Below are 17364 nucleotides of genomic sequence, written 5' to 3'. Positions count from 1 at the left end.
TATATTGCGCAAAATGACATTCCTATTATATCTCATTTAAAAATAGCAATCGCCACATTAAAGCATTATGTTAAAGCAAGATGTGAGCGGCTGAGCGCATTATAGTAGATTGGGATAAAAAGGAACATGTCCCTAATTTCTGTAGTCGTTTAATTTGAAGCTTTGCGGGATTAACTATATTTGCTTCACTCGTTTGCATAAACCAGCTTGTGCTTAAACGGTAAACAACATGGGTTAAAAGTTAAACACGCTTATTAATTAAAAAAGAAATATTGGTTTGAATAAAAGGCGTGACGGTTAGACCCTAGAGACAGCACAATAACTTGTTACAGCTTTCATTTACCAGTAGCTGGAGCCTATATTTTGGCATTTTGCCTTCAATCTAATACCTTCGAAAACCTTCACACGGACACGAGTATGGAAATTTATTCACGAACATATTATTGCACACGAGTAAAACAAGAATTAAACTTTTCAGGCATCGAACTCTTCTTCAGGTGTTGCCATAGTAATAGTGTCCTGGAAATAAACATCGTGCTTGCTGTTAATTTATGGGACACAAGACACACATATATTACACCTCATACTCACTGTCAAGTTATAACATGGGTGTCTTCTTATACACCAGACACACATGGTGCATTCATACACCTCATGCTCACTGTCAAGCTATAACATGGGTGTCTTCTTATACACCAGACACACATGGTGTATCATACACCTCATGCTCACTGTCGAGTTATACCATGGGTGTCTTCTTATACACCAGGCACACATGGTGTATTCATACACCTCATGCTCACTGTCGAGTTATACCATGGGTGTCTTCTTATACACCAGACACACATGGTGTATTCATACACCTTATACTCACTGTCAAGTTAAAACATGAGTGTCTTCTTATACACCAGACACACATGGTATATTCAAACACCTCATGCTCACTGTCAAGTTATAACATGGGTGTCTTTTTATACACCAGACACACATGGTGTATTTATACACCTCATGCTCACTGTCAAGTAATAACATGGGTGTTTTCTTATACACCAGACACACATGGTGTATTCGTACACCTCATGCTCACTGTCAAGTTATAACATGGGTGTCTTCTTATACACCAGACACACATGGTGTATTCATACACTTCATGCTAACTGTCAAGTAATAACATGGATGTTCCTTATACACCAGACACACATGGTGTATTCATACACCTCATGCTTACTGTCAAGTTATAACATTAGTGTCTTCTTATACACCAGACACACATGGTGTATCATACACCTCATGCTCACTGTCGAGTTATACCATGGGTGTCTTCTTATACACCAGGCACACATGGTGTATTCATACACCTCATGCTCACTGTCGAGTTATACCATGGGTGTCTTCTTATACACCAGACACACATGGTGTATTTATACACCTTATGCTCACTGTCAAGTTATAACATGAGTGTCTTCTTATACACCAGACACACATGGTATATTCAAACACCTCATGCTCACTGTCAAGTTATAACATGGGTGTCTTTTTATACACCAGACACACATGGTGTATTTATACACCTCATGCTTACTGTCAAGTAATAACATGGGTGTTTTCTTATACACCAGACACACATGGTGTATTCATACACCTCATGCTCACTGTCCAGTTATAACATGGGTGTTTTCTTATACACCAGACACACATGGTGTATTCATGCACCTCATGCTCACTGTCGAGTTATAACATGGGTGTCTTCTTTTACACCAGAAACACATGGTGTATTCATATATCTCATGCTCACTGTCGAGTTATAACATGGGTGTCTTCTTATACACCAGAAACACATGGTGTATTCATACACCTTATGCTCACTGTCAAGTAATAACATGGGTGTTTTCTTATACACCAGACACACATGGTGTATTCATACACCTCATGCTCACTGTCCAGTTATAACATGGGTGTCTTCTTATACACCAGACACACATGGTGCATTCATACACCTCATGCTCACTGTTCAGATATAACATGGGTGTCTTCTTATACACCAGACACACATGGTGCATTCATACACCTCATGCTCACTGTCGAGTTATAACATGGGTGTCTTCTTATACACCAGACACACATGGTGCATTCATACACCTCATGCTCACTGTTGAGTTATAACATGGGTGTCTTCTTATACACCAGACACACATGGTATATTCATACACCTCATGCTCACTGTCAAGTTATAACATGGGTGTCTTCTTATACACCAGAAACACATGGTGTATTCATACACCTAATGCTCACTGTCGAGTTATAACATGGGTGTCTTCTTATACACCATACACACATGGTGTATTCATACACTTCATGCTCACTGTCAAGTAATAAAATGGATGTTCCTTATACACCAGACACACATGGTATATTCATACACTTCATGCTTACTGTCAAGTTATAACATGGGTGTCTTCTTATACACCAGACACACATGGTGTATTCATACACCTCATGCTTACTGTCAAGTTATAACATTAGTGTCTTCTTATACACCAGACACACATGGTGTATTCATACACCTCATGCTTACTGTCAAGTTATAACATTAGTGTCTTCTTATACACCAGACACACATGGTGTATTCATACACCTTATGCTCACTGACCATTTATAACATAACATAACCCACATACCCACCTTATCATATCTTATAGGATTATCAAACCCCGAAACGGAACTACTTTCCTTGCTTCCACCCAAGGACATGGTAAAAGGTATCTTTGTATTACCACGTTGGTAAATAACGCCAGCAGCTACAAGCGCTCCAAGAATAAACAACACAGCGATTACTATACCAGCTATACCACCAGCATCTAACCCACCATTGCCACCTATGGGTAAAACAATTTGTTATATCGTGTAAGGTAAATAAATGTAAATTTATTTATGCACGAATGGCGGGGCAATGACAGTCGTTATAATACGGGTGTTCTGTTTTATACACCTTGTGCCTGTTCACGAGTTAGCCCATTACTCCAACATTGTATATGCATATTCTATTCTATATGGGTGAGGTCCAACAGTGAGGCATGCCATGGGACCTGAGATTTAGACCAGAGTTGGCTCAATACCCAACATTGTATATGAACATTCTATTTGGGTGAGGTCTTACAGTGACCACATTGCCCATTGTCACAACTTTTATTAGAGTTGACTCATTACTTTATATTGAAACCCTCACCTGGCAGCACCACCTCAGTAGGGCCATCTGTAGCTTTAGGGGTTGTAGTTGTTAGAACTGGAGGTTGTAGTGTTGTGGTGTCAAGTGGGGGGTACGTGACCGTTTGTCTGGGTGGGGTGGTGGTTAGGGGGACCTCGGGGGGAAGGGTGACGGGGTTCGCTGAAAGATAATGGTTGGTTGGGGGCATATTATATATATATGGGTAAGTTGCATTATATAGTACGGTGGGGTAAGATGGGTATAAATAGCACATAATATCCCATATTTGCTAAGTCTTTATTTAACAATTAGCAAGATAGTAATATAGGGTAGAAAAGATGTTGATAGCCCCTTATATCCCATATTTCCATTTAACAATTAACAAATTAGTATTGTGGGATAAGATGGGCATCCACTGGTAAGTTAGGATAGCACTGTCCCATATTTTCCAAGTGTTTTACTTTATTTAACAATATATTACTATGGGGTAAGATGGATATCCATAGCACATAGTATCGTATGGGTGTAATAGTTGTTATAACACGGGTGCTCTGTTTCGTACACCTTGTGCTTGCTTGGAGTTACTACGTATGTAACTTATTTATCTTCGCATGGCGGGGCAGCAACAGTCGTTACAACACCCCGAGCCCACTTATTCAGTACATAAACATCATATATACACACTGGATACAACAGTATATATCATTATATTCTGCACAAAGTCATATATACTTACTGACACAACATTGTCTATTAGCAGGCCCCCCACATTTGTTGGGCTCGTATACTGAAGATGGGCAATAGTTTGAATTATATTGACAAATCCCATAGTTTCCAGATTCGCATGCAGAATCGCCATTGTTCCAATTCTCTACGTTCTGGTTGCCTGGGAAATATAAAGGGTGAAAATGATTTGCAAAATGCAGGGTACAAAATAGCTTGCAAAATGCAGGGTACAAAAACGTTCTTGTTGCCTGGGACGTTCTTGTTGCCTGGGAAATATATAGGGTGAAAATGCAGGGTGCAAAAATAGCTTGCAAAATGAAGGCTACAAAAATAGCTTGCAAAATGAAAGGTACAAAAATGAATGAATGAATGAATGTAACTTACTTTATCCTCGCGTGGCCGGAAAACGACAGTCGTTATCACACGGGTTTAACACCTCGTGCCAGCTTACGAGTTACCATGTATGTTACTTTGTTGGTGATTATTTTTTTTGGATTTTTTTTATTTTTTTATGTAAAATAGCTATATAACAGACACAAAAGTAGCATTAAAAATGCAGTGTAATAATGCTAAATGACATGGCATTGTTTGGGTTAATGGGAAAACTCTGATCAAACCTCAGGTTGACACAAAATTAGGTTTTGTGTGAGAAATAAACTACTCTGATTATTATTTTCAGGGTATACATACGAATACCTTGCATACCCATGCTAGCCGCCTATGACAAAGAAAAGACCCCAAGCCCTATGTGTTAGGTTAATACAACAATGAAAGATTAGCAACACAACTTACAATCATCATCATCAGGAGAGCATTCAAAACAGCATCTGGATTCACTTTCCCCACTACACAAATATTGTTCATAGCCAAGTTCACATTTATTGGTGCGGTAATCCTTACATTGCCCACCCTTGTCCAAGCACTGAGCATCAGCTGTATATAAATGTATGTAGATGGACCTCGAATTTCACGGTGGCGTGTGGCAAATGTCATGAATTTGCCACAGAGGTATTTAAAGAGCGTAACTGTGCAACTGCTTGTAGTTGTCTTTATTTGTGTGTCATGTTCATATTGAAAACGCCACCTCTAATGATATTATATCTATAATGCCACAACATCTTTGAATAGCACAGATATAAGGTGCTATTAAGAAGGCTTAATAAGTTACATTGATATAAGTGTAGCTGTATTTAACATTAGAAACAAATATGGTATAGACATGCCTACACTACAGTACTATATATGACCATTGGTAATACCAGATTTGAATGTAACTTACTTTATCCTCGCGTGGCCGGAAAACGACAGTCGTTATCACACGGGTTTAACACCTTGTGCCAGCATACGAGTTACCATGTATGTTACTGTGTGGGTGATTATTTTTTTGGGATTTTAGTTAGTTTTTTGTATGGCTGATAATTTTGACAACCCATTAGTGACCACTGGGTTTGAGCAATTGTCGTTAAGTGTCTTGCCCAAGGACACATACGCCCACAATGGTAGCAACGACAGGCCTTGAACCCATTACCTAATGGTTACAGGCAGGCACGCTAACCACTACGCCACCGGACAACATTTACTTTTTAAATAGAAACAAAAATGGTTTAGAGTTTAGACATGGCTGTAAAAGTTTTTGTGTGGGGTTTTATATGTTTGTATAAATTGCAAGTAGGCCTTGGTTTATTGCTAATTACCTCTTGAATAGAAACAAATATGCGGACCGCCACCAGCCTCATCCCAACAGCACCCTCTAGTGACGCACTCATACTCACTAATCCCGTCATATCCGCAATCCACCCTATCGACATCGGGGAAATTACAGGTGCTGTAACCTGTGATGTCATAATAAGGTTTTTATTTACTTGAATTTGGGTCAGTTTGAATATAAACATAACAGCTCATATATAAGACACATTTGTATTCATTTTAAGAATATTTTGCTTTAATCTGTGATAATATAAAGGACATTAGTATGAAATTTATTGCATATATTATTATGTTATTGTTAATTTATTGCATATATTATTATGTTATTGTTAATTTATTGCATATATTATTATGTTATTGTTAATTTATTGTAGATATTATTATGTTATTGTTAATTTATTGCATATATTAATATGTTATTGTTAATTTATTGCATATATTATTATGTTATTGTTAATTTATTGCATATATTATTATGTTATTGTTAATTTATTGTAGATATTATTATATTATTGTTAATTTATTGGAGATATTAATATGTTTTACTACATTACATTACATATCTTTATTTTAAAAGGCTATAAATAGGCAATTATATAACATATCTATACTATATGAGTAAATACAATGTATACCAACATAACAGCATATATAATATACATGAAACAATTTCAAAGTTTTTAATATTTTATGCGTTGAAGCAAGGGGTCTTGTTATTTGGTGTGACCTTGAATGACCTTTAGTCAGTTTTCAATACCTACGGTTCAACTTAATTAACCTAATACAACACACATAAAATAAGATATACCAACACACATAAAACAAGAGCCACTCACTCTTATGCTTCTTGCAGACATATCCTCTCAGGTTTGAACAAAAGTTGTCATTCCATTTCCCATTGTTATACATTTCTACACAAGCTTCTCCCGTTTCCCCTGCGTTGTTTGGCTCACTTTCCCCCCAGTTTGTATAATCTACTGCAGTGCCATCAACCCAATCCCAACCACCTATTGTTAAGGTAGTATTGAATGAATTGATTGTTTTTAGGGTTTATTGAATGGATGTAACTTATTTATCCTTGCATGGCAGGAAAGACAGTCGTTATAACAAGGGTGTTATGTTTCATACACCTAATGCCTGCTTACAAGTAACCAAGTATGTAATTTCTTTTTTATGGGTTGTAGCATTGTTGTTCTTGCCCAAGGACACATGCTCTCACAGTGTTACCATATAACCTTGAACCCAAAACCGGCACGCTAACCACTTTTCCAAATGGACACTGTACACTTTAACACACCAGCTACAAACCCCATACTTTATGCTACCGCTTACCCCAGCCGTTCCTTTTAAGTCCCAACCAAGCAGTCTTTTCATTCAGCCAACTTAACAATGCTTTGTTCTCAATATCTGAATGCACACTGGCTAGATAAGCCATCCTGGACTGACATTCTGCACCTGCATCACCGAATGAGCGCTGCATAACTGAAGCATCACCTGGGAGTAAAACAACGTTTGTTTTAGATGTTTTTTTCAAACAAAACATTTGAAATGAAGACACTTGTAAAACTGCACATATATGTAACCTCTGTATTGAAACTGCTTGTATTGAATGTTTGTATTGAATTGAAACATATATAGTAGAGTGGGAGAAGATGGGACACCTTTAGCACATAATATCCAAATATCATAATCGTGTTTTAAACTATTAAAGGGTCTATGAGAGTCGTGAGGATATAGTTTTATGATTCTTTGAATGTTCTTTATTTACTACCAAATGGGAAATTCATTCTGATATGACTTAATTATTGAATAAATCATAAAAGAATGTAAGTGTGTTTTGGCACCCCTACATACACTATGGTGTATTCCCATCTTTTTGCTATGCTAGGAAACTGGTGCTATGAACAACAGACAAAAATCAAGTCTACCAAATTGTTATAAAGATATATATATATATATATCGCCAAAATGGCATTGTTAGTTTTTTATTCAAATAGAATCTTTTGCTACGTTAGTCGATACAGCTTTGGTAATCGAACAAACAAATATGAATGTTATGTTATAAAGGTATCAATAGAAACTTACCAAACTCAATGCTGTAGCAATAATCACCAAGTGGCAGCCATGTTGCTTCACATTCGCCAATTCCAGGTGTCTGGGGTGGAATTACCACTGTGTGTGTAAAAATAAGTTATGCTAACCACTGTGTGTGTAAAGATAAGTTATGCTAACCACTGTGTGTGTAAAGATAAGTTATGCCAACCACTGTGTGTGTAAAGATAAGTTATGCTAACCACTGTGTGTGTAAAGATAAGTTATGCATAAAGTTTGAGAAACACTCTTAAAGTTTATTAAGCTAGAATTTCTATTCTATATGGGTGAGGCCCTACAATGAGCCATGCTATGGGACCTTGGATTTAGACCAGAGTTGGCCTATTACCCCAACATTGTATATGCACATTCTATACAGGTGAGGTCCTACAATGAGCCATGCTATGGGGCATAGAATGTAATTCGTTATGGTTATACAACATGCCCCACTTTAAGACATACCACTCCAAGTTCAAACCCCTCCCATGCTACTTACATGTCTCATGCTTACAAACATAAGCAAGTTTCATTGAACTGCATTCTCCAATGTTAGTGTTCATATACCACAAGCCCTTGTTGTCCATATGTGCACACCCTTGACCATTAGTTGGGTTCTGTGGCTCATTTGTTCCCCATTTTGTATAAACTACTGGGGACCCATCACTCCATTGGTAGGATGTTGCTCCAGTGCTTGAATTCTGTGGATGTATAGCTTATGCTTACTGTCGAGTTAAGTGTGCTATATTACACACCACTTTATACACCTCATGCTCACTGTCGAGTTATAACACGGGTGTCTTCTTATACACCAGACACACATGGTTTATTTATACACCTCATGCTTACTGTCGAGCTATAACATGGGTGTATTCTTATACACCGGACACACATGGTGTATTCATACACCTTATACTTACCGGGGAGCTATACTTTAATGTATATCCTTGGGGTGGGAAATCAAGGGGTTTAATACACAGGTGTTGCACACCATACATGGTGTATTCATACACCTTATAGTTATACCACAACTCACATATTGGAAATTCAACCCAATCCACATAGAATCAAAGTTAGTTGTTCCTTCTTGTGGCCAAAACATTGAATGAATGAAACTTTCTTCGTATACATTCCATACACTTGCTAAATCCATCTTGATACCTATGTATGTGTTGAGTTATATAGTTTATCTAAACTGTATATATATATATATACATATACATAAGGTAGTTTTTGACCATTTGGTAAAAAAACAAAGTATTTAGAGGAATACGAACCAGATTTAGGCCACAGTCGGCCAATTACCACAACATTGTATACGCACATTCTATTATATATAGATGAGATCCTACAGTGAGGAACGCCATGGGACCTGGCTACAAACTCCATTGCCCTAACGCACAGGGATTTAGGTAAAATGTGACCCAAACACTTTACATAGAACTTACCCATTTGGGTTCCTTCATTTGCACAAGCCATAGAAGCATCATTCCATGACTTGTAACCATTCATATCTGTGTATGTTTTATAACACCCAGTGTCCCACTGTACAAAGTTATGGTTTGGTGGGCAGTCTGGGGCTACTGGGTTGTTGTCTGTAACAATATAATGTTGTAATGGATGGGAACTTGAGTGACTTATCCATGGTTGTTATGTTTTCTTGGGCAAGACGCTTAAGGATTATTTCTCTAACCCAGTGGTCACTAACTGGTTGTTTAAAGTTTTTTTTTATGGGTTGGACACAATCGCGACAAAGTTCTTGTGCATGAAGGTGTATGAAACAGAACATCCGTGTTATGACAACTGTCGTTACCCCGTCATGTGAGGATAAATAAGTTACATACGTGATAACTTGTAAGCGGGCTCGAGGTGAATGAAACAGAACACCCGTGTTATAACGACTATCGTTGCCCCGTCATGTGACTTATCCATTCTTATACATAGTTATTTGTTTTAAATCCCAAAACAATCTACCCTTTATACAACAAGCATATCATCTAATACACATAGGAGCTGCTGAAGCTATTGTAGTGTGTGGATAGGCAGACATAACACATAATTTAAGCAAATACACTTTTAAACAACAAGCACAGCACTTGATACCTACCTTGGCTAAACTCTGTGCTTCTAAATATATTACAGAAGAAAGGTCGAACTTCAGTGCACGGGATGTCGTTCCATTGACCCGCCTTGTCCGATGACCATATTATCTCACCACATTCTTCTAACTGGAATGTATATATAGGATTATTATGGTGAATGTAACTTTTATACATATATACAAACATTCACATATGAATATAACTTGTTCATCCTTGCTTGGGGGCAATGGTAGGTGTTATAACACGGATGTTTTGTTTTATACACCTTGTGCAAGCTTACAAGTCACCACATATGAACTTATTTATCTTTGCATGGAGGGCAACGATAGTCATTTTTACACAGATGTTCTGTTTCATACACCTAGTGCTCGCTTACATAACTTTACTAGTGATTAAAGCAGTTTATAGACACTCAATAATATAGATTATATTCTATAAGGGTGAGGTCTTCAGTGAGGCACACCTGAGACCTGAGATGTAGGTCTATTACCCCAACACCCAGGGTGCAACCATCCAGACACACATAATATAATACTCACCCATATAGAACAACACATTCCTATATAACATGAGACTCACCCCTCCACTATTATTCGGTTCATTAGGCGCCCAATTAGTATAAGTCACATCTTCATTATCTGACCATTTAAACGTCCTTGAAGTGCCTTGTGCATTGAAACCTATCCAGATATTAATAGTAGCACCAAACAGTTGAGAGGTCAGGAATGAATTATAGTAAGCGTTTGGTACAGAAGCAAGGTAGGCGTTGTTATTGTTGCAATAAGCTTCAGCGTCGTTCCAATTCTTACGCAGGCTGTTGTCGGTTAACCCAACTTCTAAGTAACACTTGCTTCCGTATGTTGTCCAGCCCTGTGTATAAAGATGGGTGAATGAACTGGTAATTAAAAAAATGAAACTGTAGATGTTACAGCACAGGTTGTTTCATACACCTCATACCCGCTCACAAGTTACCGCCTATGTATCTTATTTAACCCCGCATGGCGGGGCAAGGCAGTCATTATAACACGGGTGTTCTGTTTCATACACCACGTGCTTGCTTACCAGTTACCACATATGTTACTTATGTATCCTGGCCTAGAAAACATAGAAACAGCATAGTGTAGAAAATTGTAAGGTATGTTATGAACGTAGAAACTTACAGCAGGGCACCCCCCTGGTACTACTGGAGTAGGAGCCGGCATTCCTGGCGTGGCAGTTGTTAGTTTCTGGCAGATGAAGCCATTAGGTAAACCACAGTTGTCGTCAGACCAGAGACCTAGGGAGTTATGTTATTATTAAAGGTTGATGTTTTAATTATAAATTCTGAGGTTATACGATTCTATATGGTTGAGGTCATACAGTCAGGCACGCCTGGGACCTGAGATTTAGACCAGAGTTGGCACATTACCTCAATATTGTATATGCACAATCTATTCTATATGGGTGAGGTTCTACAGTGAGGTACGCCATGGGACCGGGGATTTAGACCAGAGTTGGCCCATTACCCCAACATTGTATATGCAAATTCTATTCTATATGGGTGAGGTCATACAGTGAGGCACGCCATGGGACCGGGGATTTAGACCAGAGTTGGCCCATTACCCCAACATTGTATATGCACATTCTATTCTATATGGGTGAGGTCCTACAGTCAGGCACGCCATGGGACCTGAGATTTAGACCAGAGTTGGCCCATTACCTCAACATTGTATATGCACATTCTATTCTATATGGGTGAGGTTCTACAGAGAGGTATGTTATGGGACTTGGGATTTAGACCAGAGTTGGCCCATTACCCCAACATTGTATATGCACATTCTATTCTATATGGGTGAGGTCCTACAGTGAGGTATGCCATGGGACTTGGAATTTATGCGAGAGTTGGTTCATTACCCCAACATGTTTATATGGGTGAGGTCCTAGAGTGCAACATATATAAACCACTCACCAGCATACGTATACATCAGTACACACAACTCCTTTCCATTATTATCATTAGGTTGGCCACCAATCCAGTTTTCGAATGTAAGTGGAGTGCCATCTATCCAAACATACGGACCATTCATACCATCCTGTACCATTCCTATCCATAATGCATTGATGCCTGTCTTGGTGCCCTAGTATGTAATGCATAGGAATTTTAGTATCTGCTTCATATTATAGGTAAATGAATGAATGTAACTTATTTATCCTCACATGGCGGCGCAATGACAGACGTCAAACACAAAGTGTTCTCTATATGCGTAAGTACTACAAAGCAATAGCATAGCAATGTAATCTTGTGTTTTTGTCTATTTTAAGTTGTTTTACAATATATATCGAACAGCAATTAATAAACATATATACCACAACCTACCTTGCAGTAATAATCTATCCATCAACACAATATAATATTGCACACCATACATAGTGGCATAATATTGTAAATATATAGTAGGGTGGGGTAAGATGTGATATCTTTAGCTCTAAATATCCTGATTGTGTTTTAAACAATTAACAGCAGTCTAAGGGAATCATAAGAATACAGTTTTGTAATTCTTAGAATGTTCTTTGTTTACCACCAAATGGGACCAGAAAATAGAATGAAAAGGTGTCCCATCTTCCCCCCCCCTTACTATACCATACCAACCACCAGCACCTACCCTTGCAGTGACAAACTCCTGCTCATCCAAAGTCTGTATAGTGACTAGCGATCCACCCAATGTTGCGCAATAATCATTAGCCGATTTCCAACTTTTTACTGGGTTGTTGGCAAAATAGTAACACTTCTGTTGTTGTGTGTATGAGCTTGTATATGCAACCCAATCTACATCACTACCACATATCTGAGGGGCTGGGGAGGAAATGATTGATGTTTATATGATTTTTATGGTGGGGGTTGATTGATAGTTTAACCATCCTCAGTGTTAGATGAGACAAGAGTGAGTGTTATAAGTACCAAGCTGGTCTTTATATAACACTCACTCTTGTTTCATCTAACACTGAGGATGGTGCAGTTTCCGTTAATCAACTTGACCATTATTACCGAACATTTAAGTTACCACAGTGAGCCTTGAACCAGGGATCTACAAGTTACAACCAATACTTACATAATGTCCCAGTTGGTGGGGTGAAAGCTGGTAGTAAGTCCTTGCCTATGAATAAACAAGTTATAACATAATGCATACAATAAATGGGTATTATATTCTATAAGGGTTAGGTCCTCAGTGAGTAGGTCTATTACCCCAACACCCAGGGTGCTACCATCTAGACACAACTGAGGCAGTTTATAGACACTTGATAGTAGAGATTTCATTCTATAAGGGTGAGGTCTTCAGTGAGGCACACCTGAGACCTGGGATGTAGGTCTATTCCCCTTTACCCCAACACCCAGGGTGCTTCCATATAGACCCAACTGAGGCAGTTTATAAACACTCAGTAATAGAGATTCTTTTCTATAAGGGCGAGGTCTTTAGTGAGGCACACCTGAGGTCTAACTTATGACACCATAATAAGTAATACAACCTCACAACACCCATTATGACATCACACCTCTTTCAACTTTACAAATCCAGTTTCTAGCAGCATCACAATTAAGGTCGTTCCAATATTGTGAGTCAGGTGACAGATACGCTTCAGTGCATTCCTCGCGTCCATTGTGGTTATTGGGCTCGTCGTTTCCCTGAAGGTAACATTCGTAACAATATGTTTATTGCACACACGCATAGCTACATATATGCACACCAAATAATATGGCTTCAATATATGTTTACATATCCTTAGATACATTAAACGAAAAAGTATTTTACACACACTTTACTTTATATACACTTTATCATGGAAAATATTGAAAAGTGCATGTGCTTTTTAACCCAGTAGTGACTAAATGGGTTGTAGCACCCAGGGTGTTGGGGTAGTGGGCCAACTTTGGCCTAAATCCTAGGTCTCATGCCAAACAGTAGGAGTGGGATCACACCCATATATAATATAAATAGACTTATACCATTATAAAAGCAGGAGCTCACCTATACATAATATAACACAGAATACATACAGTTATATCATTATAAAAGTAGGAGCTTAATCATATAGAATAGAATACACAATATACATAGAGTTACGTCAATAAAACTCACCCAATCAGTAAAAGATAAAGGAGTTTTATCTGACCATCCCATCATTCCATCATCTTGTCTCTTTAAACCAATCCAGAACGCATAGCTTTGGTCAGCACCACTAGAATAGTATTGTTATATGAGTTGTATATGTAATAGCAAAGTATGGGTTGTCAAATAAAGAAAACCTTCTTAATTATTGTTTGAATAGAGTATGGCACATTAACAGCAGATAAAATGCTGTTTTAGGTTTAAAACTAGAATTCCAAAACATATGATGTCACACCTGTTTCAAAAGTTAAGTGACACCCGTGTATTAAACCCCTTGGTTTCCCACCTCGAGGATAAACATAAAAGTATCTTAACTCGACAGTGAGCATGAGGTATATGACATCACACACGCCACCCCCATGTAACAATCCCCATTATTACACAACACTTACGTTACACCAGTAGTTATAATAGTCTCCTCTTGCTCGCTATGTATGCTGGCAAGGTTTGCCCCTTGTGATTCACAATGTAGCTTGGCTGTCTCCCAGTTTAACTGTTGCGTTGGATCCGTCATCTCGTTTATCTAATTAAGTAAGAATTTGTAATTAACACGTTAAAGGATGTCAGTTTAAAGCACTCTATTCTATATAGGTAGGATTCTACGTGAGGGATGCCATTTTAGCCAGTTGGCCCATTACCCCAACATTATATATGCACATTCTATTCAATATGGGTGAGGTTCTACAGTGAGACACGCCATGGGACCTGGGATTTAGACCAGAGTTGGCCCATTACCCCAACATTGTATATGCACATTCTATTCTATATGGGTGAGGTCCTACAGTGAGGCATGCCATGGGACCTGGGATTTAGGCCAGGGTTGGCCCATTACCCCAACATTGTATATGCACATTCTATTCTATATGGGTGAGGTCCTACAGTGAGGCATGCCATGGGACCTGGGATTTAGGCCAGGGTTGGCCCATTACCCCAACATTGTATAGGCAAATTCTACTCTATACCCAGGGTTCTACAACCCATTTAGATTCATTCAAGGCCTAGTCCTTACCCCAACCTACTATACATACCATATCTTAACTTATAACAATTGCATAAATAGTATTATATACCAAGCAACCTGGTAGCAGAACGTAGCACTACACCAATAAAGTCACCCATGTTTTAAAAGTAACTACAATATGCGTGTCAGTGTGTGTAAACATATAGTAGGGTGGGGTAAGATGGGACACCTTTAGCACAAAATATCCAAATTTCCTGATCGTGTTTTAAACAATTAACAACGGACCATGGAAGTCGTGAAGATACATTTTTATAATTCTTTGTTTTTGACCAAATGGGATGAAAAAATAGAATGAAAAGGTGTCCTATGTCCCCCACCCACTGGCGTAAAGTTACGGGGTTGCAGGGTTGCCTGGCAACCCTTTGATTTTCTCCATACTAATAATGCGTAAGGAATTACGTTCGACCAAACGAAGACGCCATTATTACTGCGAACAAACTTCGTTTACGTTCGTTAAAATATGTCAATACCGATGCGTCATTCACGACACAAATGCATTCAACTGGTATTTAAACTCCTGTTTGCTAAATAGTTCACGTGTGAATCGCTATTGTGACGTCAGTAATCAACGTGTGAATCGCTATCATGTCGTAATCAATTGCCAGGTTCAAACAACCGCTATTATGATGCAATGAATCCACGTGTGAATCCCTACTATTTCGTAATAAATATGCTGCTTGCCTAAGGAAAACATTGCATATAAATATAAAGCAGTGTTGGAAACGTTTTAGGCAGTTTATTTCCGCGATATTTCGTTCTGGAAACCTACTATTTCCGACGGACGGGTCTTCGTTTGTAAGATAACCACACACTCGTGCGGGCTTGACGAAAGGCGCATGCGACATAGCTACTGTGACGTCACTCGCCAGGCAATCGGATTCGACCGTTTCTCATTACACGGACTCGCCGAACGCGCGTAATTTTAATTTGTCTCATCCCTACGTAATTCTGAATACGTTTACGTTTGTATGAGCGTTTACAAAGCACATATTTAAAGGGTTGCAAACCGAAAACAAAGGGTTGCAAACCGACTTCCTTTTTTTCTGGTTTTTGCAACCCTAACGTTTAGTAAAACTTTACGCCTATGCCCCCACCCTACCATATATTGTGTTATATACTAACCTGGTAGCAGAAAGTGGCATTGCTCCAGCCATACCAACCATCAGGACAGTTACCATTAGGACTTGGTGGTGTGGGAACCATTGGAGTGGTGTAGCCAGTACGGGGTATTTCACATATCCTGGGAACAATACGCTGTTTTATGTAACCATTTGTGCCACAGTAATATGGTAGTACTGGTGTATTGTAGTTGAGAGGATTAATCAAGTGTCTTGCCCAAGGACACATACAATTATCAGTATTGTAGCGATTGTAGCGATGTTGAGCCCAAGATCGCTTTTATTAGGATGGTTACCTTTCACGCTTTCGTGTGCGAAAACGACAACAGTGAGAAAAAGGCAATTGAGAGAGTACGGTAACAGAAGAAGGTAGTGTCTGTAATTACGCAATGACGAAGGCAAATAATACGTGACAGTAATTACGCAATAACCGAATGTGACCGACTAAGTTTCAGTCGCCACAGTATCAAGATCTAACCCAATATTCTTTAGTTACCCAACCCAAAGACACACACACCAACAATAATGGTAGCAGCGTTAAGCCTTGAACTGAGTACCCATTGGTTACAATACAAGCACCTAACTACTAAGCCAAGGTGCAGTAAAAATGATGCTTGTTTAATGTGTTACAAACATATCAGTATAGCTATTAGTATAGAGCATAAAGTGGGGGCATCAAAGTAGGCAATTAACTTTTAGCCTCTCAATATTAAGCATACAAATACACCATTGGGTATAACCTTTCAGTATTAAACATAATACAGTTACCAGTACTTGGTTTTATCACATGCGTTAAATTGGGTATCAAAGTGGACAATTCAAACCTAGTAATTAATCACAATATGCAGGTTCATAACCTATCAGTATTAAGCATGATACTAAGTACAAACCTGTTGAATGTAAAGATACACTTAAATAAAATACACACATTTACCTATATATAATATAATGGAAACACCTATATATAATGTAATACACAGAATTACCTATATTTAATATATATAATATATTATACACACGTTTACCTATATATAAAGTAATACAAACCCTTACCTATATGAATGAATAAATGTAACTTACTTTATCCTCGCGTGGCCGGAAAACGACAGTCGTTATAACACGGGTTTAACACCTCGTGCCAGCTTACGAGTTACCATGTATGTTTGTGAGTGATTATTTTTTTTTGTTTTTTTTTCATCATTTTTTATGTTTTTTTATATATAATATACACACCTATATATAATATATAATA

At 38.2% G+C, this 17364-nt stretch overlaps 1 protein-coding gene across 1 annotated transcript in view; it reads right to left on the bottom strand.

The window, feature by feature from the left end:
• Positions 1-410: 410 nt before the first annotated feature.
• The window catches only part of LOC149725882 (uncharacterized), a 41337-nt gene continuing 24383 nt past the window's right edge, over positions 411-17364 (bottom strand). Inside the window, exons 41-62 of the mRNA XM_089891644.1 lie at positions 16117-16234; positions 14366-14496; positions 13944-14043; positions 13360-13489; positions 12918-12962; positions 12471-12661; positions 11777-11945; positions 10989-11104; positions 10408-10698; positions 9834-9954; positions 9175-9321; positions 8763-8887; positions 8226-8427; positions 7724-7810; positions 6971-7132; positions 6475-6645; positions 5626-5763; positions 4724-4864; positions 3942-4091; positions 3227-3385; positions 2683-2876; positions 411-519 (exon numbers count right to left, since the gene is read on the bottom strand). Of these exons, the coding sequence (XP_089747770.1) occupies positions 475-519; positions 2683-2876; positions 3227-3385; positions 3942-4091; positions 4724-4864; positions 5626-5763; positions 6475-6645; positions 6971-7132; positions 7724-7810; positions 8226-8427; positions 8763-8887; positions 9175-9321; positions 9834-9954; positions 10408-10698; positions 10989-11104; positions 11777-11945; positions 12471-12661; positions 12918-12962; positions 13360-13489; positions 13944-14043; positions 14366-14496; positions 16117-16234 (3133 nt within the window). The 3' untranslated portion in view covers positions 411-474. The remainder of the gene's footprint in view (positions 520-2682; positions 2877-3226; positions 3386-3941; positions 4092-4723; positions 4865-5625; positions 5764-6474; positions 6646-6970; positions 7133-7723; positions 7811-8225; positions 8428-8762; positions 8888-9174; positions 9322-9833; positions 9955-10407; positions 10699-10988; positions 11105-11776; positions 11946-12470; positions 12662-12917; positions 12963-13359; positions 13490-13943; positions 14044-14365; positions 14497-16116; positions 16235-17364) is intronic.

This window comes from Ciona robusta, chromosome 13 (assembly GCF_009617815.1).
Source record: "Ciona robusta chromosome 13, ASM961781v2".
NCBI lineage: Eukaryota > Metazoa > Chordata > Ascidiacea > Phlebobranchia > Cionidae > Ciona > Ciona robusta.
This window is presented reverse-complemented; position numbering and strand designations above follow the sequence as displayed.